General features: G+C 39.8%; 1 protein-coding gene across 2 annotated transcripts in view; it reads right to left on the bottom strand.

Moving 5' to 3' along the window:
• Positions 1-25043, bottom strand: part of ZNF75A (zinc finger protein 75A) — a 65714-nt gene that overhangs the window by 26302 nt on the left and 14369 nt on the right. The window contains exon 7 of one of the 2 annotated variants that reach the window (XM_073793291.1): positions 18333-18451. In XM_073793291.1, the coding sequence (XP_073649392.1) occupies positions 18333-18451 (119 nt within the window). Of the gene's footprint in view, positions 1-18332; positions 18452-20831; positions 23954-25043 lie in introns of those variants that run through there. The other variant, XM_033839076.2, reaches the window with a different exon arrangement.

Here is a 25043-nt window from a genome sequence, read left to right on the forward strand (position 1 = left end):
ACACCATGATCAAGTGGGGTTTATTCCAGGAATGCAAGGATTCTTCAATATATGCAAATCAATCAACATGATACACCATATTAACAAATTGAAGGAGAAAAACCATATGATCATCTCAATAGATGCAGAGAAAGCTTTTGACAAAATTCAACACTCATTTATGATAAAAACCCTGCAGAAAAGTAGGCATAGAGGGAAATTTGCTCAACATAATAAAGGCCATATATGACAAACCCACAGCCAACATCATCCTCAATGGTGAAAAACTGAAAGCATTTCCACTAAGGTCAGGAAAAAGACAACGTTGCCCACTCTCACCACTCTTATTCAACATAGTTTTGGAAGTTTTAGCCACAGCAATCAGAGAAGAAAAGGAAATAAAAGGAATCCAAATCAGAAAAGAAGTAAAGCTGTCACTGTTTGCAGATGACATGATACTATACATAGAGAATCCTAAAGATGCTACCAGGAAACTACTAGAGCTAATCAATGAATTTGGTAAAGTAGTAGGATACAAAATTAATGCACAGAAATCTCTGGCATTCCTATACACTAATGATGAAAAATATGAAAGTGAAATCAAGAAAACACTCCCATTTACCATTGCAACAAAAAGAATAAAATATCTAGGAACGAACCTACCTAAGGAGACAAAAGACCTGTATGCAGAAAATTATAAGACACTGATGAAAGAAATTAAAGATGATACAAATGGATGGAGAGATATACCATGTTCTTGGATTGGAAGAATCAACATTGTGAAAATGACTCTATCACCCAAAGCAATCTACAGATTCAGTGCAATCCCTATCAAACTACCACTGGCATTTTTTCACAGAACTAGAACAAAAAATTTCACAATTTATATGGAAACATAAAAGACCCCGAATAGCCAAAGCAATATTGAGAAACAAAAACGGAGCTGGAGGAATCAGGCTCCCTGACTTCAGACTATACTACAAAGCTACAGTAATCAAGACAGTATGGTACTGGCACAAAAACAGAAATATAGATCAATGGAACAGGATAGAAAGCCCAGAGATAAACCCACGCACATATGGTCACCTTATCTTTGATAAAGGAGGCAGGAATGTACAGTGGAGAAAGGACAGCCTCTTCAATAAGTGATGCTGGGAAAACTGGACAGGTACATGTAAAAGTAGGAGATTAGATCACTCCCTAACACCATACACAAAAATAAGCTCAAAATGGATTAAAGACCTAAATGTAAGGCCAGTAACTATCAAACTCTTAGAGAAAAACATAGGCAGAACACTCTATGACATAAATCACAGCAAGATCCTTTTTGACCCACCTCCTAGAGAAATGGAAATAAAAATAAACAAATGGGACCTAATGAACTTCAAAGCTTTTGCACAGCAAAGGAAACCATAAACAAGAACAAAAGACAACCCTCAGAATGGGAGAAAATATTTGCAAATGAAGCAACTGACAAAGGATTAATCTCCAAAATTTACAAGCAGCTCATGCAGCTCAATAACAAAAAAACAAACAACCCAATCCAAAAATGGGCATAAGACCTAAATAGACATTTCTCCAAAGAAGATATACAGACTGCCAACAAACACATGAAAGAATGCTCAACATCATTAATCATTAGAGAAATGTAAATCAAAACTACAATGAGATATCATCTCATACCAGTCAGAAAGGCCATCATCAAAAAATCTAGAAACAATAAATGCTGGGGAGGGTGTGGAGAAAAGGGAACCCTCTTGCACTGCTGGTGGGAATGTGAATTGGTACAGCCACTATGGAGAACAGTATGGAGGTTCCTTAAAAAACTACAAATAGAACTACCATATGACCCAGCAATCCCACTACTGGGCATATACCCTGAGAAAACCATAATTCAAAAAGAGTCATGTACCACAATGTTCATTGCAGCTCTATTTACAACAGCCAGGAGATGGAAACAACCTAAGTGTCCATCATTGGATGAATGGATAAAGAAGATGTGGCACATATATACAATGGAATATTACTCAGCCATAAAAAGAAACGAAATTGAGCTATTTGTATGGAGGTGGATGGCCTTAGAGTCTGTCATACAGAGTGAAGTAAGTCAGAAAGAGAAAGACAAATACAGTATGCTAACATATATATATGGAATCTAAGAAAAAAAATGTCATGAAGAACCTAGGGGTAAGACAGGAATGAAGACACAGACCTGGGCTTCCCTGGTGGCGCAGTGGTTGAGAGTCCGCCTGCCAATGCAGGGGACGTGGGTTCGTGCCCCAGTCTGGGAGGATCCCACATGCCGCGGAGCGGCTGGGCCCGTGAGCCATGGCCGCTGAGCCTGCGCGTCCGGAGCCTGTGCTCCGCAACGGGAGAGGCCACAACAGTGAGAGGCTCGCGTACTGCAAAAAAAAAAAAAAAAAAAAGACACAGACCTACTAGAGAATGGACTTGAGGATATGGGGAGGGAGAAGGGTAAGCTGTGACAAAGCGAGAGAGTGGCATGGACATATACACTACCAAACATAAAATAGATAGCTAGTGGGAAGCAGCCGCATAGCACAGGGAGATCAGCTCGGTGCTTTGTGACCACCTAGAGGGGTGGGATAGGGAGGGTGGGAGGGAGGGATACGCAAGAGGGAAGAGATATGGGAACATATGTATAACTGATTCACTTTGTTATAAAGCCGAAACTAACACACCATTGTAAAGCAATTATACTCCAATAAAGATGTAAAAAAAAAAAAAGAATTAGAGATGTGGGAGTTTGAATCTTAAAAGAGATAAACATAGGATCAATAAAAGAAAAAATGACATAGTTCATAGTAAATCTACGGGAATTATTACTCCTAAGAGCAGCACAGTTGAAAAAATATATTAAAATTTAAGATTCATAAAGGGAAATGAAGGGAATCTATGATGTCTGAAGGGGCCTCTACATTTGATGTTTGCATCAGGGAATCCAACCAAGCTCCCTTAAATTGATTTCTGATGCTACTGTTGGAAAAAGAATGCTGGATGCATGGACTATCAGGCTGGCTAAGGGGGTAATTCTAATGAGCATAGTATTTTATAAAATTAAAAGAAGGCTAAATGCATGGTAGTACATCAAATACATATAAAAATTTACCACCAAAAACTCAGACTGGAAAAGGCTGGATAAGCATGATGTTCCATCGAGGGTACATTTCTGTGCAAGCTGAGGGCAGTTTGCAGCGGGTCTTGTAAGGGAAAACCGGAGAGGGGAGTGCTCTACTTTAGGTCCAGGAAGCTTTCTGCCCTGTCTTGCCTAGGAAATTCCTTATTGGAGGGTCTTACATTTTTTTAAAGATTTTTTTTGTTGCTGTTGTGGACCATTTTAAAAGTCTTTATTGAATCTGTTACAATATTGCTTCTGTTTTATGTTTTTTGTTTTTTGGCTCCGAGGCATGTAGGATCTTAGCTCCCCGACCAGGGATTGAACCCGCACCCCCTGCACTGGGAGGCAAAATCTTAACCACTGGACAGCCAGGAAGTCTCCTGTCAGACATTTTTAAAAAGACAAGGAGTATGTGCAGATTTTCAGAGAAGAGGGAGAAGGAGGAAATAGGTTCTATGGAAAATGGCCAAGATGTTAGCTCATTTAAGAAGTGATTAAAGAATGTCTTTGCTATATGGTGGGATTTCAAAGATTCCTGCTTGCAGAGCAGGTGCTCTCCTTACCTAGAAAAAGCAAAAACAGGCTTAAATTAAAAGCAAGAGAAATTGTGATTATAAATTCTGAGATTTTGGCATGATAAAATATTGGCAAATTCTTTGGCAAGAGAAAAAGGAATTAGAGACTTCGTGTTTAGAGATTTGCCTGACCAAGGGCACTGGGCTGTCCCTAAGTCTGCTATGACCCTTTTCTGTTGGAGGATTCTGTTCCTAGGACTTGAATGTGCACACAAAAGGGTCTTTTTTTTTACGGGGGGGGTCAGGATAAAAATTTTCCAGCTTCTCTCCTAGACATTCTAGAGATGACTTTTATTCAATAAAAGTTCTTAATTTGTAGTTTTACAATTCCCCTGTGCAGCTTAAATATTTTTCCTGCCTATCTCTTCTCTTAGCTGATAGAGAAGGTCACAAATATGCTTGGGCCCTAATACCATATCACCTCCAACTTTTCCCAGGCAAGAAGAAGCCAAAATCAGCCCCTGTAAAAGGCTGTTTCACACGCTCTCTCTTCTCTGATCCCCATGACTGCTCTTTCCTGCTCTTTTTTCCTCTTTGCCTCTCTTTCCCATACCCTGGATTCTCCACTAATAAATGTCTACAGATCTTCTATGGAAACATACCTTTGGCTTCAAGATTCCACCTGAATCTGTCACACTGTCACTGGTGCTTGGTGGATCAAGTAGGAGAGAGAGTGTGGAATTAGGATGGTGGCTGTGCTCTGTGGCTGCTCCCCTGCCCTCGAGCTGAGAGTGCAGGCTTGGGGTTGGCCCTGGCTCTCTGAGGAGTGCTGGCTCTGCCACCTGGAAGCCAGGCTCGCTCTGGCTCATTCTGCAGGGCCCAAGAGGGGATCTCTGTCCCCCACAGGCAATTAGCACAAAGCACTCGCATGGCTGGAACACAGGAATAAGGCTGTCCCCGAAGAACCGACTGGTTCTTTCACCTGAACTCCAACCCCAAACACAGATTACTAATTGAAAGAGCAATAAGAATAACTGCATTCCTTAAATAATTACTAATTATATAATTTTATCCTTTCCAAGGTACTTTCACAGGATCTAGCTTAGTTGTTAAAATGCTTTCTATGGCAGGTGGCCTTATCCCCACTTGGTAGACAAGTAAACCAAGCATAAAGTGAGAATAAAATGACTTGCTTAGTGTTAAACAGTGTTCGTTTTCTCACGAGGCATAAACAGACCATTCTATGTAGAGGAGGTTAGTATTTTTTTGAAGTATAGTTGATTTACATATATTTTTGAAGTACAGTTGATTTACATATAGCTGATATTATGTTAGTTTCAGGTGTACAATATAGTGATTCAGTATTTTTTATAGATTATACTCCATTTAAAGTTATTATAAAATATTGGCTGTATTTCCTGCGCTGTACAATATATGCTTGTTGCTTATTTATTTTCGTTTCTTTTTTTTGCGGTACGCGGGCCTCTCACTATTGTGGCGTCTCCCGCTACGGAGCACAGGCTACGGACGCGCAGGCTCAGCGGCCATGCCTCACGGGCCCAGCCGCTCCGCGGCATGTGGGATCTTCCCGCACCGGGGCACAAACCCGTGTCCCCTGCAACGGCAGGCAGACTCCCCACCACTGCGCCACCATGGAAGCCCCATCTTCTATTTTTTTTAATTATTTTTTAACATCTTTATTGGAGTATAATTGCTTTACAATGGTGTGTTAGTTTCTGCTTTATAACAAAGTGAATTAGTTATACATATACATATGTTCCCATATCTCTTCCGTCTTGCATCTCCCTCCCTCCCACCCTCCCTATCCCACCCCTCTAGGTGGTCACAAAGCACCGAGCTGATCTCCCTGTGCTATGCGGCTGCTTCCCACTAGCTCTCTATTTTAAGTTTGGTAGTGTATATATGTCCATGCCCCTCTCTCACTTTGTCACAGCTTACCCTTCCCCCTCCCCATATCCTCAAGTCCATTTTCTAGTAGGTCTGTGTCTTTTTTTAAGTTACCTTGTTTTTATTTATTTATGGCTGTGTTGGGTCTTTGTTGCTGCGTGCAGGCTTTCTCTAGTTGTGGCAAGCAGGGGCTACTCTTCATTGCGGTGCACGGGCTTCTCATTGCGGTGGCTTCTCTTTGTTGTGGAGCACAGGCTCTAGGTTCACGGGTTTCAGTAGTTGTGGCACATGTGCCTAGTTGCTTCACGGCATGTGGGATCTTCCCGGACCAGGGCGCGAACCCGTGTCCCCTGCACTGTCAGGCGGATTCTTAACCACTGAGCCACCAGAGAAGTCCCACTTATTTATTTTATACATAGTCGTTTGTATCTCTTAATTCCCTACCCCTATCTTGCCCCTTCCCCTTCCTTAGCCCCACTGGTAACCACTAGTTTGTTCTCTATATCAGTGAGTCTGTTTCTGTTTTCATATATTCATTTATTTTATTTTTTAGATACCACATCTAAGTGATTTGTCATTGTCTGATTTATTTCACCAAGCATAATAGCCTCTAGGTCCATCCACGTTGTTGCAAGTGGCAGAATTTCATTCTATTTTATGTTTGAGTAATATGGCATTGTAAAAATATACCACATCTTCTTTATGCATTCATCTGTTGATGGACACTTAGGTTGCTTCTGTATCATGGCCATTGTAAATAACGCTGCTGTGAACATTGGGGTGCATGTACCTCTTCAAATTAATGTTTTCGTTTTCTTCAGATATATACCTATGAGTGGAATTGCTGGATCATACGGTAGTTCTATTTTTAGTTTTTTGAGGAACCTCCATACTGTTTTCCATAGCTGCTGCATCAATTTACATTTCCACCAACAGTGTAGTAGGGTTCCCTTTTCTCCACAACTTCGTCAATATTTGTTATTTGTAGACTTTTTTTTTTTTTTTAATTTGGCTGCTCTGCGTGACTTGTGAGATCTTAATTCCCCGACCAGAGACTGAACCCGTGCCCTCAGCAGTGGTTTCTGGACCGCCAGGGAATTCCCTGTAGACTTTTTTTTACAATAGCCATTCTGACAGGTATGAGGTGCTCACACCTGTCTCATTGTACTTTGGATTTGCATTTCTCTGATGATTAGCGATGTTGAGCATCTTTTCATATGTCTGTTGGCTATGTGTATATCAAATTTTTTAAAATGTCTATTCATGTCTTTTGCCCTTTTTAAAATAAATTTATTTCTTTTTATTTTTGTTTATTTTTGGCGGCATTGGGTCTTTGTTGCTGCACGCGGGCCTTCTCTAGTTGTGGCGAGCAGGGTCTAGTCTTTGTTGCGGTGCGTGGGCTTCTCATTGCGGTGACTTCTTTTGTTGCGGAGCACAGGTTCCAGGCATGCGGGCTTCAGTAGTTGTGGCATGTAGGCTCAGTAGTTGTGGCTCGCAGGCTCTAGAGCGCAGACTCAGTAGTTGTGGTGCACGGGCTTAGTTGCACCGCGCCATGTGGGATCTTCCTGGACCAGGGCTTGAACCTGTGTCCCCTGCATTGGCAGGCAGATTCTTAACCGCTGCACCACGAGGGAAGACCTCTTCTGCCCATTTTTAAATTAGGGTTTTTTTAAAATTTAGATGTATGAGCTGTTTATATATTTTGGACATTAACTCCTTGTTGGTCATATAATTTGCAAATATTTTCTCCCATTCAGTAGGTTCTTTTCATTTTGTCAATGGTTTCCTTTGCTATGCAAAAGCTTTTAAATTTAATTAGGTGCCACTTATTTATTTTTGCTTTTGTTACCTTTGCCTTAGGAGACAAATAAAAAAAAATACTGCCGTGATTTATGTCAAAGAGTGTGCTGCCTATGTTCTCTTCTGGGAGTTTTATGGTTTCAGGTCTTACATTTAAGTTTTTAATACACTTTGAGTTCATTTTTGTAAATGATTTGAGAAAATGTTCTAATTTCATTTTTTACATGTAGCAGTCCAGTTTTCCCAGCACCACTTATTGAAGAAACTGTTTTTTCTCCATCGTATATTCTTGCCTCCTTTGTCATAGATTAACTGACCATCAGTGCTTGGATTTATTTCTGAGCTACTTTGTTCCATTGATCTATGTGTTTTTGTGCCAGTACCATGCCGTTCTAATTACTGTAGCTTTTTAGTAGAGTCTGAACCCAGGGAGTGTGGTACTTCCAGCTTTGTTCGTTTCTTTCAAGATTGCTTTGGAAATTTGGGGTCTTTTGTGGTTCCACATAAATTTCAGGATTATTTGTTCCAGTTCTGTGAAAAATGTCATGGGTATTCTGACAGGGACTGCAATAGGGTAGATTGCTTTGGGTAGTATGGACATTTTAACAATATTATTTCTTCCAATCCATGAACACAGGATGTCTTTCCATTTTTTTGTTTCATCTTCAATTTCCTTCATCCTTATTTTATAGTTTTCAGAGTATAGGTCTTTCACCTCCTTGGTTAAGTTTATTCCTAGGTCTTTTATTCTTTTTGATGAGGAAGTTAGCATTTTTGACTCATCATCTGGGAGATGAGTCAAAAATACTAACTTTTTTTGTCTTTGAGTGTTTTATTTGTGGGGGGAATAGAAAAAAGGGGATTCCCACTATCTCTGGCCTTAACATAAGAGGATAAGAGGCTTGAAACTTAGACAATCACACCATTCTGTGTGAAGAGGAATCACCTACAAATGATGCTAAATAAACATGTAAAATGTGACTGGCAACTTGATTAGGTCATTAGATGTCATGTAAGATAAATTACCCCAAAACTGCTGACTTGGAAACCACCTCATTCAAGGAACGGTCACTAAGGGTAGACAGTATCCCAGGTGCTGGTGGGGTACAGGGGTGAGCCTGGCCCTTGCCCAGTGGGGCTCCCTGCCCCATAGGCCTGTCTCGAACAATTCTCTCGCACTTGTAAGCACTGTGGGCTGCTTGTTTTGTGTGCCAGATGCTCTGTTCAGTAGTTTACATTACCACAATGACCACACTACTTACAGTTCAGAGATAGTAGATAATTGTCCAGGGCACATGGACTAGTTAGTAAATGGCAGAGCTGCTTAAACTATGTCTATTTGACTATAAAGTCCACAATCACAAAAAAACTGGAGAATCTCAATGTCCATCAGTGGGGAATTCAGTAAATATGTCACCTTGGAATACTGTACAAAATGTGATCATAGGTCTCTGCAAGAATTCTCTTTTGTTAAGTTAACTTAATATTACTTTATTTATTTTTCCACTTTATTACCAATCCCACTCTCATTCCCCTCCACTCTCATAGTCACCTCCTCTGTCTCATATGTTTGACATATAAGTGTTTTGGTATGTATTGAATCCTTGTAGAACATGTAATGTTGTTTTCTATATGTAAATGTTTTAAATTTGCATCAATGTTGTTGTGCTATACCTCCTGTTCTGCTTACATTTTAACACTTTTTTTTTTTTCTGTGGTATGCGGGCCTCTCACTGTTGCGGCCTCTCCCGTTTCGGAGCACAGGCTCCGGACGCGCAGGCTCAGAGGCCATGGCTCACGGGCCCAGCCACTCCGCGGCATGTGGGATCCTCCCGGACAAGGGCACGAACCCGTGTCCCCTGCATCGGCAGGCGGACTCTCAACCACTGCACCACCAGGGAAGCCCTTTAACTCCTTTTTTCCCACAGTGTTATTACTTATATTTTAAAAGATATATCCATGTTGTTATGTGTATATTTAGTTTAGTGTTTTCAATGCTGAATATGCATCTATCATCTTTTATTTGTACATTCCACTAGGGATGAATGTATAGCTTGTCTTAATTTCCCACAACCACAGACAATGCTGCAGTGAACATTTGTGTACAGGTCCCTTTATGGACCTGCATGAGCCTCTATTGTATGCACATATATGTACACAAACACACACACATGATTGAGAACGCTGAGGAACAGGCATATATATACATAAGCACTACCAGACTCTTTCAAAGGGTTGTAGCAGTATACCACTCCCAACAGCTATAAATGAAGGGTTCTGATCCCGCGCCCCCCTGCCCCAACCTACTTAATACCTACTACAATCAAATTTTCTAATTTACGCTAATCTGATTGGTATAAAATGGTATCTCAGATTAATTTGATTTTAATTTAAAGTGATTACTAGTGAGATTGGACATTTTTAAATTTTATTTATTTATTTTTGGCTGCATTGGGTCTTCGTTGCTGTGTGTGGTCTTTTCTCTAGTTGCAGCGAGCAGGGGCTACTCTTCGTTGCAGTGCGTGGGCTTCTCATTTCGGTGGCTTCTCTTGTTGTGGAGCGTGGGCTCTAGGCACATGGGCTTCACTAGTTGTGGCACGCAGGCTCAGTAGTTGTGGCTTGTGCGCTCTAGAGCTCAGGCTCAGTAGTTGTGCTGCATGGGCTTAGTTGCTCTGCAGCATGTAGGATCTTCCCAGACCAGGGCTTGAACCCGTATCTCCTGCATTGGCAGGTGGATTCTTAACCACTGCGCCACCAGGGAAGCCCGAGATTGGACATTTTTTAATAAATGTGTTGGCTATTCTTATTTCTCCTTCTATAAACTGCCTTTTCATATCCTCTGCCCATTCTTATTTTAGTTTTTCTGTGGTTTCCTGATTTGCAGTAGATCCTAGAATACTCTAGATAAATTTTGCCAGGTATATACACTGTAAATATTTCCCCCTAGTTTAGTCTATGCTAACCTCTGAACAGAAATCCTAAATTTTTATATAATCCAATTAATACATTATCTGCCTTAAAATTGATTTGTGCGTTTAAGATTTTTAAGAAGTTCTTCCCAATCCCAAATTTACAAATATATTTCATTTCAATTTCTTCATATAGTTTTATCTTTCATATGTAAGTTTTTAATTCTCTGGAGTTCATTATTGTATACGGTATGAGGTAGTGATCCAAATTAATTATTTTATAAGAAAATAGGCGGTTTATTTTTCCTTCACAAAAAGCAAGTTCAGAAATAGACAATCAGGGGCTTCCCTGGTGGTCCAGTGGTTAAGAATCCACCTCCCAATGCAGGGAACATAGGTTCGATCCCTGGTCGGGAAACTAAGATCCCACAGGCCGAGGGATAAGCCCGAGCACTCTAGAGCCTGCACACCAAAACTAGAGAGAAGCCCTTGCGCAGCAACAAAGATCCTGCATGCTGCAACTAAGACCTGACACAGCCAAATAGATAAATAAATAAATAAATAAGAAATCGACAATCAAGATCTAGCATGGCAGCAGCTCAACAATCACCAATTCAGGTTCCACTGAGCCTGCGTGTCCGGAGCCTGTGCTCCGCAGCGGAAGAGACCACAATAGTGAGAAGCCCACGTACCGGAAAAAAAAAAAAAAAAAAGAAAGAAAAGAAAGTTGCCTTATTATTTTTCAATTTTTTTATTATTTAGTTATTTATTATTTATTTTTGGCTGCGCCAGGTCTTAGTTGCAGCACCGGGATCTTTGTTGCAGCATGCAGGATCTTTTAATTGCAGTATGTGGACGTCTCAGTTGCGGCATGCATGCGGGACCTAGTTCCCCAATCAGGGATCGAACCCGGGCCCCCTGCATTAGGAGCACGGAGTCTTACCCACTGGACTACCAGGGAATTCCCCCTGTTCCACCATTCTTAACAGTGGCGTCTATCCTCAAGGCCACCTGTGGTCTAAGATGGTGGTAGGTGCTCTAGCCACATGGCCACATTCGTGCACGGAAGGTGGAAGGAGATGTTTGCGCCTAGTTTGGGAAGCTATCCTAGAAGTCCCACCAAATATCTTCCCCGTACATCTCATGGATGAGGATTCAGTTATATAACTACACCTAATTGCATAGGAGGCTGGAAAATGTAGTTTTTAGCTGGTCACAATTATTATATCACATCACATCACATCATGTCAGGCAGCCCCCATAATACAAGTGTTGTATTAGTAAGAAAGAAATGGAGAAGAGGTATTGAGCAGCCAAGCAATAGTCCCTGCCCCAAGAAGAATGATTAACTTCTTTTGAAATAGACTTCTGTATTGTTTAGCTAAATACAATACGAATGTATTTCTTTACAATTAGAAAAATCAATTAGGGAAAGTTTTGAGTGCCTTTTAAATTTTTATTGAGATAAAATTCACATAACAAAATTCATAATTTTAACCATTTAAAATGTTCAATCCTGTGGTTTATAGTATATTCACAAGGTTGTTCAATCATTACCTTTGCTTCCAAAATATTTTCATCATCCCCAAAGAAAACCCTCTACCCATTTAGTAGTTGCTCCCCATTCTCCCTTGCTCCATCCTCTGACAACCATTAATCTCCTTTCTGTCTCTGTGGATTTTCCTATTCCAGATATTTCATATATATGGAATCATATGTGACCTTTTGGGCCTGACTTCCTTTACTTAGCATAATGTTTTCAAGCTTCATCCCCATTGTACTAAATTCCTTTTTATGAATTGATAATATCCCATTATATGGATATACTACATTTTGTTCCTCCATTCATCAGTTGATGAACACTTGGGTGGTTTAAACCTTTTGGCTATTGTGAACAGTGTTCCTATGAACATTCACTTGCAAGTTTTTGTTTGAAAGCATGTTTTCAATTCTTTCAAGGATATATGTAGGAGTGGAATTATTGGTTCATATCGTAATTCTATGTTTAACTTTTTGAGGAATTGTCAAACTGTTTTCCACAGAGGCCGTATCATTTTATATTCTCACCAGCAACGTAGAATGATTATACATCTCACCAATTTTTCTACATCCTTACCAATTATTGTTGTCCCTTTTAAAAAAACATTATAGCAATTCTAGGGGGTGAGATGTATTTCTCTTTAGGGTTTTGATTTATATTTCCCCAATGACTAGTGATGTTGAGCATCATTTCATGTGCAATTGAATTGTCTTTTCACTTTTTTAATAGTGCCCTTTGAAATACAACAATTGTTTATTTTGATGAGTCCAGTTTATCTATATTTTCTTTTTTGCTTTTGTTTCTGGTGTCATATCTAAGAATCCACTGCCAAATCCAAGGTCATGAAGATTTACCCATATGTTTTCTTTTAAGAGGTATATTTTTAGCTCTTACATTTAGGTCTTTTATTCATGTTGAGTTAATTTTTGTATATAGTGTGAGGTAAGGCTGCAATTTGATTATTTGCATGTCCATACCCATTCTTCTCAGTACCATTTGTTGACAGTACTATTCTTTCCACATCGAATGGTCTTACCATTCTTGTCAAAAATCAATTGACCATAGATGTATGGGTTTATTCCTGGACTCTCAGTTCTATTCAGCTGATCTATATATCTATCTCTGTGGGGCTTTAAAAACATTTATTTATTTATTTATTTATTTTAGGCTGTACTGAGTCCTAGCTGCGGCACGTGGGACCCTCACTTCGGCATGTTTAGCTGAGGCATGCAGGATCCTCTTAGTTGGGGCATGCGAACTCGTGGTTGTAGCATGCAGACTCGTAGTTGTAGCATGCATGTGGGATCTAGTTCCCTGACCAGGGATCAAACCCGGGGTCTCCTGTATTGGGAATGCGGATTCCTTCTCACTGGACCACCAAGGAAGTCCTATCTCTGTGTTTTGATTACTATATCTTTGTAGGAATTTTTGAAACGGGAAATGTGAGCTCCCCAACTTTGTTCTTCTTTTTCAATATTGTTTTGGCTATTCAGAGTTTGCAATTCCATATTAATTTTAGTATTAGCTTTTCAATTTCTGTAAAGGACACATTTGGAACTTTGACAGGGATTGCATTGAATCTGTAGATCCCTTTGGAAAGTATGGCCATCTTAACAATATAAACTCTTCCAATCCATGAACACGGGATGTCTTTCTATTCATTTTGGTCTTCTTTAATTTCTTTCAGCAATGTTTTATACTTATTTGTATACAAGTATTGTATCTTCTTGGTCAAATTCATTCCTAAATATTTTATTCTTTTTGATAATATTATAAATGAAATTGTTTTCTTAAATTTCCTTTTCAAATTGTTCCTTGCTAATATATAGAACCACAGATGATTTTTATGTCTTGATATTGAACTGTGCAACTTGGCTGAATTTATCAACTCTAATACTTGGGTATTTGTTGATTCGTTATGATTTTATATATATAAGATCATCTCATCTGTGAATAGAGATATTTCTTCATCTTCCTTTCCAAATTGCATGTCTTTTATTTATTTTTATTGCCTAATTGCTCTGTCTAGAACTTCCAGTAAAATGTTGAATTGAAGTGATCAAAGTGAGCATCCTCTCATCTTATTCTTGATCTTAGGGGGAATGCTTTCAGTCTTCCATCATTAAGTCATTAAGTCTTCCACCATTAAGTCATTAAGTCTTCCACGATGTTAGCTGTGGGTTTTTTAATAAATGCCCCTTACCATGTTGAGGAAGTACCTTTCTACTCCTAGCCTGATGAGAGTTTTTTTAATCAGAAAGGATGTAAGATTTTGTCAAAGTTTTTTCTGCATCAATTGAGATGATCATTTGATTTTGGTCCTTTATTCCACTAATGTGCTATATTACATTGACTGATTTTCATATACTGAACCACTATTTTTTTCCTGGAATAAATACCACTGGTCATGATGTATAATCATTTTAATAAGCTGCTGAATTCAGTTTTCTGGTATTTTGTTGAGGATTTTTACATCTACATTCACATGGCATATTAATCTGTAGTCTTGTGATGTCTTTGTCTGGCTTTGTTATCACAGGAGTGCTGACCTCATAGAATGAGTTCAGAAGCAGTTCTTCCTCTTCTATTTTTGGAATAGTCTGAGAAGGTTTGGTGTTAATTTTTCTTTAACTGTTTGGTAGAATTTACCAGTGAAGTCATTGGGTCCTGGTCTTCTGTTTCTTAGGAGGTCTTTGACTACTGGCTAAATCTTTTTACATGTTATAGGTCTATTTACATTTCTGTTTCTTCTTGAGTCAGTTTTTACCGTTTTGTGTTTCTAAGAATTTTTCCATTTCATCTAGGTTACTAATTTGTTGGTGTACAGTTGTTCATAGTATTCTCTTATAATCCTTTTCATTTCTATAAAAGCAGTAGGAATGTCCTCACTTTCACTTCTGATTTTAGTAATTTGTGATTTCTCTCTTTCTCTCTTGGTCAGTTCAGTTAAGTTTTGTCAATATTTTTAATCTTTTCAAAGAACCAGTTTTGGTGTGTTTGATTCTCTATTGTTTTTCTATTCTCTATTTCATTCCATTTCACTTCTCTATTTCTATTCCCTATTCCATTCTAATCTTAATTATTTCCTTCCTTTGGCTGCTGTTGCATTTAGTTTGCTCTTCCCTTAAAACAGAAAGTTATTGCTTTGAGATATTTATTCTTTTTTAATATAGGTATTTACAGCCATAAATTTCCCTTTGAGTATTACTATCGCTGCATCCCTTAAGTTTTGGTACGTTGTATTTTTGTCTTCATTCATCTCAAAATATTTCATAATTTCCCTTATGATGTCTTCTTTGACCTACGGTCATTTAAGAGTATGTTAATTAACTTCTCATATTTGTGAATTTGCCAGTTTTCTTTTCGTTATTTCTAGTTTTATTCCATGCAGTCAGAGAAGATACCTTATATGATTTGAATCTTTTAAAATTTATTAAGCCTTATTTCATTGCCTACTATATGGTCTATCCTGGATAATGTCCATGTGCACTTGAGAAGAATGTGTACTGTTGTTGGGCAGGGTGTTCTATATATAACTGTTATATCTAGCTGGTTTATAATGTTGTTGAAGAACTCAGTTTGTTTTTTTGATCTTCTGTCTAGCTGTTCTATGTATTATTAAAAGTAAGGTTTGGGGGCTTCCCTGGTGGTGCAGTGGTTAAGAATCCGTCTGCCAGTGCAGGGGACATGGGTTTGAGCCCTGGTCCAGGAAGATCCCACATGCCGCAGAGCAACTAAGCCCATGCGGCACAACTACTGGGCCTGCGCTCTGGAGACTACAAGCCACAACTACTAAGCCCATGTGCCACAACTACTGAAGCCCGCGTGCCTAGAGCCCGTGCTCCACAACAAGAGAAGCCACCGCAATGAGAAGCCTGTGCACCGCAATGAAGAGTAGCCCCTGCTTGCCACAACTAGAGAAAGCCTGCACGCAGCAACAAAGACCCAACACAGCCATAAATAAATAAATAAACAAACAAACAAACTGTAAATTGGCCAAAGGACTCAAAGAGACATTTCTCTAAAGAAGATAAATGGTCAACAAGCACATGAAAAGATGCTCAACATCATTAGTTACTGGGGAAATGCAGACCAAAAACATAATTAAATACCACTTTATACTCATTTAGATGGCTATAATAATAATACAAATAGAAAAATAGCTAGTGTTAGCAAGGAGGTAGAAAAAAGGAACCCCTGAACATGTCTGGTGAGACTGCACAGGCATACTTTGGAGGTACTGAGGGTTCAGTTCCAGACCACTGCAACAAAGCAAACACTGTGGGAATTCCCTGGCAGTCCAGTGGTTAAGACTCTGTGGTCTCACTGCTGAGGGCCTGGGTTCAATTCCTGGTCAGGGAACTAAGATCCCACAAGGCGCACAGTGCAGCCGAAAAACAAAAAAAGCAAACGTCGCAATAAAGTGACAATTTTTTTATTTTGTTTTCCCAGAGCATATAAAAGTTATAGTTACACTATACTGCAATTTATTAAGTATGCAATAGCATTATGTCTACATAATGCCAAAACTGTTACAATAGTAACATCAAAAATCACTGATCACAGATCACCATAACAAATATAATAATGAAAAAGTTTGAAATATTGTGAGAATTATCAAAATGTGACACAGAGACAAAAAGTGAGAAAATGCTGTTAGAATAATGGTGCTGCTAGACTTGCTGATGCAGGGTTGCCACAAACATTCAATTTGTAAAAATACATTACCTGTGAAGGGCAATAAAAGTGCACTAAAATGAGGTATGCCTATAAAATATTTCAGGCCCGATAGGTAAGTCTGTTCCTCAAAAATTAAACATAAAACTACCATATGACCCCACAGTACCACTTCTGGGTATACTGTATGCCAACAGAGCTGAAAACAGGTACTCAAAACAAATACTTGTACTTGCATGTATGCAACAGGGCTATCACAATAGCCAAAAAGTAGAAACAACTTAAACGTCCATCAACAGATGAATGTATAAACAAATTGTAATGAATTAATAATACTGAATATTATTCATCCAAAAAAGGAATGAAGTGCTGATTGAAACATGCTGCAATGTGGGTCAACTTAAAAAGCGTTACACTAGTGAAAGAAAGTCAGGCCCAACATGTCACATACTGTAAGATTCCATTTATATTAAATATTCAGATTAGATCAATCCAGAGGGACAAAAAGCAGGTTTGTGATTTGCCAGGCACTATAGGAAAACAAGAATGAGGAGTAACTGCCTAGTGGATATGGGGCTTTCTTTGGGCGTGATGAAAATATTTTGGAACTAGGTAGAAGTAGTAGTTGCACAAAATTATGAATATACTAAATGCCACTCAATTGTTCACTTTAAAATGGTTAATTCTGTTTTATGTGATTGTAACCTCATTAAATATTTGCCTATTTAAAATCAACCTGCCATATTTATGTGGGTCTATTTCTGGACTCTTTAGTCTATGCCATTGATCTGTGTGTCTACTCCTCTACCAATATCACACTCTTTTGATTAACATAGCTTTAGAGAAAGTCTTATAATCAAGTAATGTGATTTCTTCAATTTTTTTCTTATTTTTCAAAACTGTTTAGGCCATTCTAGTTCTTTTATCTTTCCACATTGCATTAAAACTATTGATCAATCAGGGGAGAATTGACATTTTTACTACTTTGAGTCTTTCCAATTTATGAACATGGTATGTCTTTCCATTTATTTAGGACATCTTTGACTTATTTCACCAGTGATTTATAGTTCTCAGCACACACAACCTCTACATGATTTGTTAGATTTATAACTATTTCTTTTCTTGAAGCCATTGTAAAGTACATTGTTTCCAATGTACAGTAATAGAATTTGTTTTGTTTATTGACCTTGCATCTTGTGATCTTACTAAATTTACTTATTTTAGAGATTTTGGCAGGGTCTTAGAATTTTCTACATTGACAATCATGTCATCAGTGAACAGGAACAGTTTTGTTTTTCCTTTTCAATCTGGATGTTTTTTATTTCCCTTTCTTTCGTTATCGCACTGGTCAAACCTTCCAGTACAACGCTAAACACGAGTGGTAGGACTGGGTATTCTTGTTTTGTTGCTTATCTCAGAGGGAAAGCATTCAATCTTTGATAACTAAGTATGATATGAGCTATAGAGCTTTTTTTTTTTTTTTCAGTATGCGGGCCTTTCACTGTTGTGGCTTCTCCCGTTGCGGTGCACAGGCTCTGGATGCGCAGGCTCAGCGGCCATGGCTCATGGGCCTAGCTGCTCCGTGGCATGTGGGATCTTCCCAGACCGGGGCACAAACCCGTGTCCCCTGCATCGGCAGGTGGACTCTCAACCACTTCGCCACCAGGGAAGCCCTATAGAGCTTTTTTAATAGATGCTCTTTTACAGGTTGAAGAACTTCCATTCTATTCCTAGTTTCCTGGGAGTTTTTGTCATAAGTAAATGTTGTATTTTGCCTCCATCTTCACCACAGTGCTCACTTCTAGGTTTCTAGTTGTGCTGAGCTGAGGTAAAGGGATATCAGAGAACATAAATTGTAAACTCACCATCAGCTCAGTGGTACTTTGAACTCTGGTGTTCTTCTCCAAATCACAAACTGCTATTAATGCTTTGACGTTCTCGAATAGCTGCTCCGTACATTCTATCCAGGTTTTAGAGTTGTTTTCTATGTGAGAGAAAAGGTGAAGCATGCTTACTTCATCTTATCCAGAGATGGAACCCCAATACTTAGTTTTCCTTGTGCCTTTCCAACATCTATACATTTTCTTTCTTTTCCTGTATTACTGGTTCTCCACTCTGATACCTAATCCCTGCCTCCACCGAGGTCTTCCCAAATTAGTTCACTTCTTTTCAAAAGCTTTACTTAATCTTTTTTCTTGTCCACAATCTTCCTCCCTGTCCCACCTGCTACTATTAGTTACCTGGAAGCCAACTTGTCACCCTCTGTTTTAGTCCCTTCTAAGTCAGGTTTTTAAAATTCAGATATAAGACACATATCATAAAATTCACCACTTTGAAATTTTTAATTCAGTAGTTTTATTACCATACTTACATTTCATTATCACTATTTAATTCCAGAATATTTTCATCACCCCAAAAGAAACCCTGTATCTTTAGCAGTCAACCTCCACCTGCTGCAGCTTCCAGTCCCTGGAAACCACTAATCCACTTTCTGTCTCTATAGATTTGTCTGTTCTGGATATTTCATACAACATGTGACCTTTTGTGTCTGACTCCTTTCACTTAGAATGTTTTCAATGTTCATCTATGTTGTAGCATATATCAGAATTTCCTTTCCTTTTATTGCTAAACAACATTCCATTGTATGGATATACCACATTTTATTTATCCATTTATTAGTTGATGGACGTTTGGGTTGTTTCTAGTTTGGGGCTATTGTGAATAATGCTGCTATGTACATTCATATATAAGTTTTCTGTGGACACAAGTTTTCTATTCTCTTGGGTCTATATGTAGCAGTGGAATTGCTGGGACAAATGGTAATTCGATGTTTAACTTTTGAAGTTAGTGCCCAAGTGTTTTCTACAGTGGCTGAACAATTTAAATTCCCACCAGCAGTGTATGAGGGTTCTAATTTTTCCACATCCTCAATAACACGTTCTTATCTATTATCCACATGCTAGTGGATAGTATCTCATTGTGGTTTTGATTTCCATTTCCATGATGGCTAATGATGTTGAGTGCCTTTTTATGTGCTGACTGGCCATTTGTATATCTTATTGTGAGAAACGTCTATTCAAATCCTTTGCCCTTTTCAATATTAAATTCTCTACTACTGAGTTTCTTTCATGTAGTGTTAAATAATGCTGCTTGAGGTGAAGTTTCTGACCACTTGGGGGTTGATGGTTGTGAAAAGTTGAGACATAGACCAAAAAACCAAAAACCAAAAACAAACAAACCCTTTTAGCAAGTAGAATTGCTTATATACTAAAGTGCCTAAATTTTCATAGGTGTTTTCTTTGTGTCTGAATGTATCTAGACTTCTTGTCTCCGCCTTTAGTGCTCTAATCATGTCATTCATAAGAATTTTAAAACTTAAAATAAAAATATCAAAATTAGAGGCTTCCCTGGTGGCACAGTGGTTGAGAGTCCGCCTGCCAATGCAGGGGACACGGGTTCATGCCCTGGTCCGGGAAGATCCCACATGCCGCGGAGCAACTGAGCCCGTGCGCCACAACTACTGAGCCTGAACTCTAGAGCCCGCTAGCCACAACTACTAAAGCTCGCACGCCTACAGCCTGTGCTCTACAACAAGAGAAGCACGCGCACCGCAACAAAGAGTAGCCCCTGCTAGCCGCAACTAGAGAAAGCCTGCACACAGCAACGAAGACCCAACGAAGCCAAAAGTAATTAATTAAAAGCTTAGGGCTTCCCTGGTGGCGCAGTGGTTGAGAGTCCGCCTGCCGATGCAGGGGACACGGGTTCGTGCCCCGGTCCGGTAAGATCCCACATGCCGCAGAGTGGCTGGGCCCGTGAGCCATGGCCACTGAGCCTGCGCGTCCGGAGCCTGTGCTGCGCAACGGAAGAGGCCACAACAGTGAGAGACCCACGTACCGTGCAAAAAAATAAAATAAAAATTAAAAAAAAGAACTTATACAAAATTAATTAATGTAATCCATCACATCAACAGGCTAAAGAATAAAAATCAATACTGTCAAGATGGTAATTCTTCCCAACTTGATCTACAGGTTCAATGGAATCCCAATAAAATCCCAGCAAGGGCTTTCCTGGTGGCACAGTGGTTAAGAATCCGCCTGCCAATGCAGGGAACACGGGTTCGAGCACTGGTCTAGGAAGACCCCACATGCCGCGGAGCAACTAAGCCCGTGTGCCACAACTACTGAGCCTGCGCTCTAGAGCCCAGGAGCCACAACTACTGAAGCCTGCACGCCCTACAGCCCATGCTCCGCAACAAGAGAAGTCACTGCAATGAGAAGCCCGCACACTGCAACGAAGAGTAGCCCCTGCTCGTTGCAACTAGAGAAAGCCTGCGCACAGCAACGAAGACCCAATGCAGCCAAAAATAAATAAATAAAATAAATTTATTTTTTAAAAAATCCCAGCGAGTTATTTTCTGGATATTGACAAATTGATTTTTAAATATATATGGAGAGGCACAAGACCCAGAATAGCCACCATGATACTGAAGGAGAAGAAAAAATTAGTGGACTGACATTACTCAACACTGACTTACTGTAAAGCTACAATAATCAAGACAGTGTGGTGTAGGTGAAGGAATAGACAAATAGATCAATGGAACAGAACAGAGAGCCCAGAAATAGACCAACATAAATATGGACAGCTGACTGTTGACAAAAGGGCAAAGGCAATAAAATGGAGGAAAGACAGTCTTTTTAACAAATGGTCCTAGAACAACTGGACACACACATGCGAAAAAAAAAGAGAAGAATCTACATGCAGATTTTACACCCCTCACAAAAATAATTCAAAATGGATTCTAGATCTAAATGTAAACCAAAATAATAAAACTCCAGAAGATAAAACATAGGAGAAAACCTACATGACTTTGGGTTTGGTGATGACTTCATACAGTAGATACAACACTAAAGGCATGCTCCAGGAAAGAAATGATTGATAAGTTGGACTTCATTAAAATTAAAAACTTTTGCTCTGCAAAGACACTGTCAAAAGAATAAGACAAGCCACAGACTGGGAGAAAACATTTGCAAAATACTTATCTGATAAAGGAATTTTATATAACTTATGCAAAGAACTCTTAAAATTCAACAATAAGAAAATGATCAACTTGATTAAGAAAGGGGCAGAAGATATGAACAGACACTTCACCAAACAATGTACACAGATGGTAAAAAAACATGAAAAGATGCTCCATATCATGTCATTAGGGAACTGTAAATTAAAGCAATGAGACACCACTATACAACTATCAGAATGGTGAAAATCCAAAAACACTGAGAACTACAAATACTCATAAGAATATGGAAAAACAGAAACTCTTATTCATTACTGATGGGAATGCAAAATGGCACAGCTTCTCCTGTTATTCTTCTGCAAATCCCAGACCACTTTGTGCCTGCAAATGGTTAGAGGACAGACTGCTTCCAGGTCCCAGATGGTGTACAGGACAAGAAGTAATTTGGGAGGTCATAGTACCCAGGTTAACTCCAAGGGACTAGCCAAAGAGAAAACAGGGTTCTTTCTGAGAAAAAGAGACCATACTTAAGAAGGGATTCCTGTCACTTGTGGAGACAGGTGAGAGATCATGATTTAGTTGAGAGTGATGATACTTCCTGAGATGTCCGTGCCCTGGTCTCTCCTTTTCCTCCTTCTAAGACAGTGAGGGCTGATGTGAGTGGTCAGGATGGTGGTGGAATGGAGCCCTAGCAGGCTGTCTCAGACAGCCTAAGGAGAAGAATGTGTAATAAGGAATCAGTCAGGAGCCCTGACTCCTAAATCCTGCTCCACAACATGCATGGACAAAAATTTACTTTCTTCCTAGAACTCTTGTGGTATCTAAACTGGGAACCAGGAAATCTCAATTCTCTCCCTGCATCTTCTGCAACACATCTTAAGGCAACCACTTCCTGAAATTTGTCTTATATACCTGATGTCTCAAGTGGGACTGATGGTCCTTGTCCTTCACCCCTCCTGGGGAGTAGATGAGTTTTGAAGTTGAAAGATCTTATACTGGGTTGTCAGCTTTGTAAAAGTGAAGTGCCACTTTCCAAACCCTTGCGTGTAAAACACTCGTTGCATAGCAGACGCTAGAAGCAATTGAGAATGTTGTTGCTAAAACGTTTGGATCTTCTACTAGATACAGAAGATGCCAAACACAATTGCTTGCATTGACCTACGAGAAACAAATTCTTTGGCTGGGGCCCTTGCAAGAGAGGTCTCCAAGTTCTCTCCTAGAAAGAGAATGCACGGGTACTAGTTCTACTCTGCCCGCAATATCTAACCATGGGATCTGAAGCTTCACCTTCCTAATGTTTAATGGTGATGCCTGTCCCCCTACCCAAGAGGCTGTGTGGTGTAGAGGAAGGGGCATTTAATTGCTAGTCAGGTGGCGTGGGATCTAATTTTGTTCCACTAATTCAGATACTCTCTCAAGTTTCCATAATGGTGAAAGGATTAACTAGGTCAGCGTTTCCCAAACTGGTATTCCACAAAACTATCTGAGAGATGGATGTTAGGTGTGAATGTCACACACCCACCACCACCACCACCACGATCAAAAAAGGCTGGCAATCACTGCATGCTTATACTCCTCTCCTTTGACCCGGAGTTTACACTGTACATTTAATTTTTTTAAATAAATTTACCTATCTATTTATGGCTGCGTTAGGTCTTCGTTGCTGCGCCTGGGCTTTCTTTAGTTGTGTCGAGCGGGGGTTACTCTTCCTTGCGGTGCACGAGCTTCTCATTGCGGTGGCTTCTCCTGTTGTGGAGCATGGGCTCTAGGTACGCGGGCTCAAGAGTTGTAGTACGAGGGCTCTAGAGTGCAGGCTCAGTAGTTGTCGCACACAGGCTTAGTTGCTCAGTGGCATGTGGGATCTTCTTGGACCAGGGCTCAAACACGTGTCCCCTGCATTGGCAGGCGGATCCTTAACCACTGTGCCACTAGGGAAGCCCTGCAGTGTACATTTAAACATAAGCACTGAGAAGTCCTCCTATAACAAAACATTGACTTTAACCCACTGCCCCCAGATTTACTTGGGTGCATAATACTTTTTTCATGGAATAGCTCTGCATAGCTCACATTGTTCTCTACCTACGTTTGGTACCCACTGACAGAACAGATTTCCAAGGCCCCTTCCAGGTCCTTCTATACACCTCGGTGTTGAGACAGTCCTTGGGAAGAGATGTGCTGAGTGCCTGCAAGACCCCTAGGTCTGTGTGGGTATTCAGGCGCTTACTAATGGCAAGTGTTGGAGAGCAGACATGGTGGGGGTGGGTGCTGAGAGGACAGGCAACCTGAGTGGAGGTGCTTTCCTTGGGGTGCACATGGAATCCAGTCTTCTTATTCCAGGGTGAAGTTCCCTGAGCTCCAAGCTACAGCATTCATTCAGATAGAATGATAGCCTCACACATTCCAACGTCCCCAACATAGGAATTCTCTGTGCATTCCTTCAGAGGGCCTGCATGCTCTTCTCTTCCATCTCTCCTGATAAAGAACAAGACCAGGACTCATGACCATCACACATTTGTCAAGCACTCAATACCTGAAGAAAGGAGAACACTGGGCCAGGGGGTGCTCTGAGTAACCAAAGCTAATGTTCAGGTGGCTGTGGCAGTTTTTTTCTGTTTGATATAAGTGGACCCTTGAAGAACATGTGTTTGAACTGCAAGGCTCCACTTACATGTGGACTTTTTTCAATAAATAGGTACCGCAGCACATGATCCATGGTTGGTTGAAGCTGCAGATGCAGAGGGCCAACTGTAAAGTTATACATGGATTTTCAACTGTGTAGGAGTTGGCGCAACTAACCTACCCTGCGCGTTGTTGAAGAATCAACTGTATTTTCATCCTTGTATTTATATTATGTCAGTTTTGTGCCCAACACTGAAGTCTACACAAGACAGACAAAACCCCTGCCCTCCTGATGCTTATATTCTAATGGGTTAAGACAGACAAAAGCAACCAAACCAAATAACTCTGCCTTGTGATACTTCCTATGAAGGGAATAAACACAATACTCAGAATGGTTAAGTGCAGACATGACTGACTGGTATAAGAGTGAAGGTCAAGGGAAGACAGAGCCCTTGTGCAAGCTTGGATTTCAAACTGTGGGAGCTGTGGAGAGATCCAAGAGGAGAATACTGTAGAAGCGCCTCTTAACTCAAAGAAGAGTAAGACTGGAAATATGAGCTCCTCCTTTAAGGATGATGAATAGCTTTGATGCTGGGTAATGCTTACTCAACAGGAAGTTACAGGAAGAAGGAAACATTAAAACACATTTCCATAACTCCTCTGTGTGAGAAACTATTGTTCCTTAAGCTACTAACATTTTAAAAAGATTGTTCTGAAGCTTAAAATATCTCTTCTCTTTGTGAACATTAAAGATCCTCCACTTTTTCATTTTTTCACATGCTTTGAAACTGTTCTGTTTGTACAAGTCATGGACAAATGCTTAGTGTGAAAATCATGATGCTGGAAATATTATATTCATTGGTTAAAAACATTCAACAGAAAGATTTCTTACCAAGTTTTTCCTTGAAGGTTCAGGGTATTCAAATACTATAAACCTTATTTT

This window comes from Tursiops truncatus, chromosome 15, assembly GCF_011762595.2.
Source record: "Tursiops truncatus isolate mTurTru1 chromosome 15, mTurTru1.mat.Y, whole genome shotgun sequence".
Lineage (NCBI taxonomy): Eukaryota > Metazoa > Chordata > Mammalia > Artiodactyla > Delphinidae > Tursiops > Tursiops truncatus.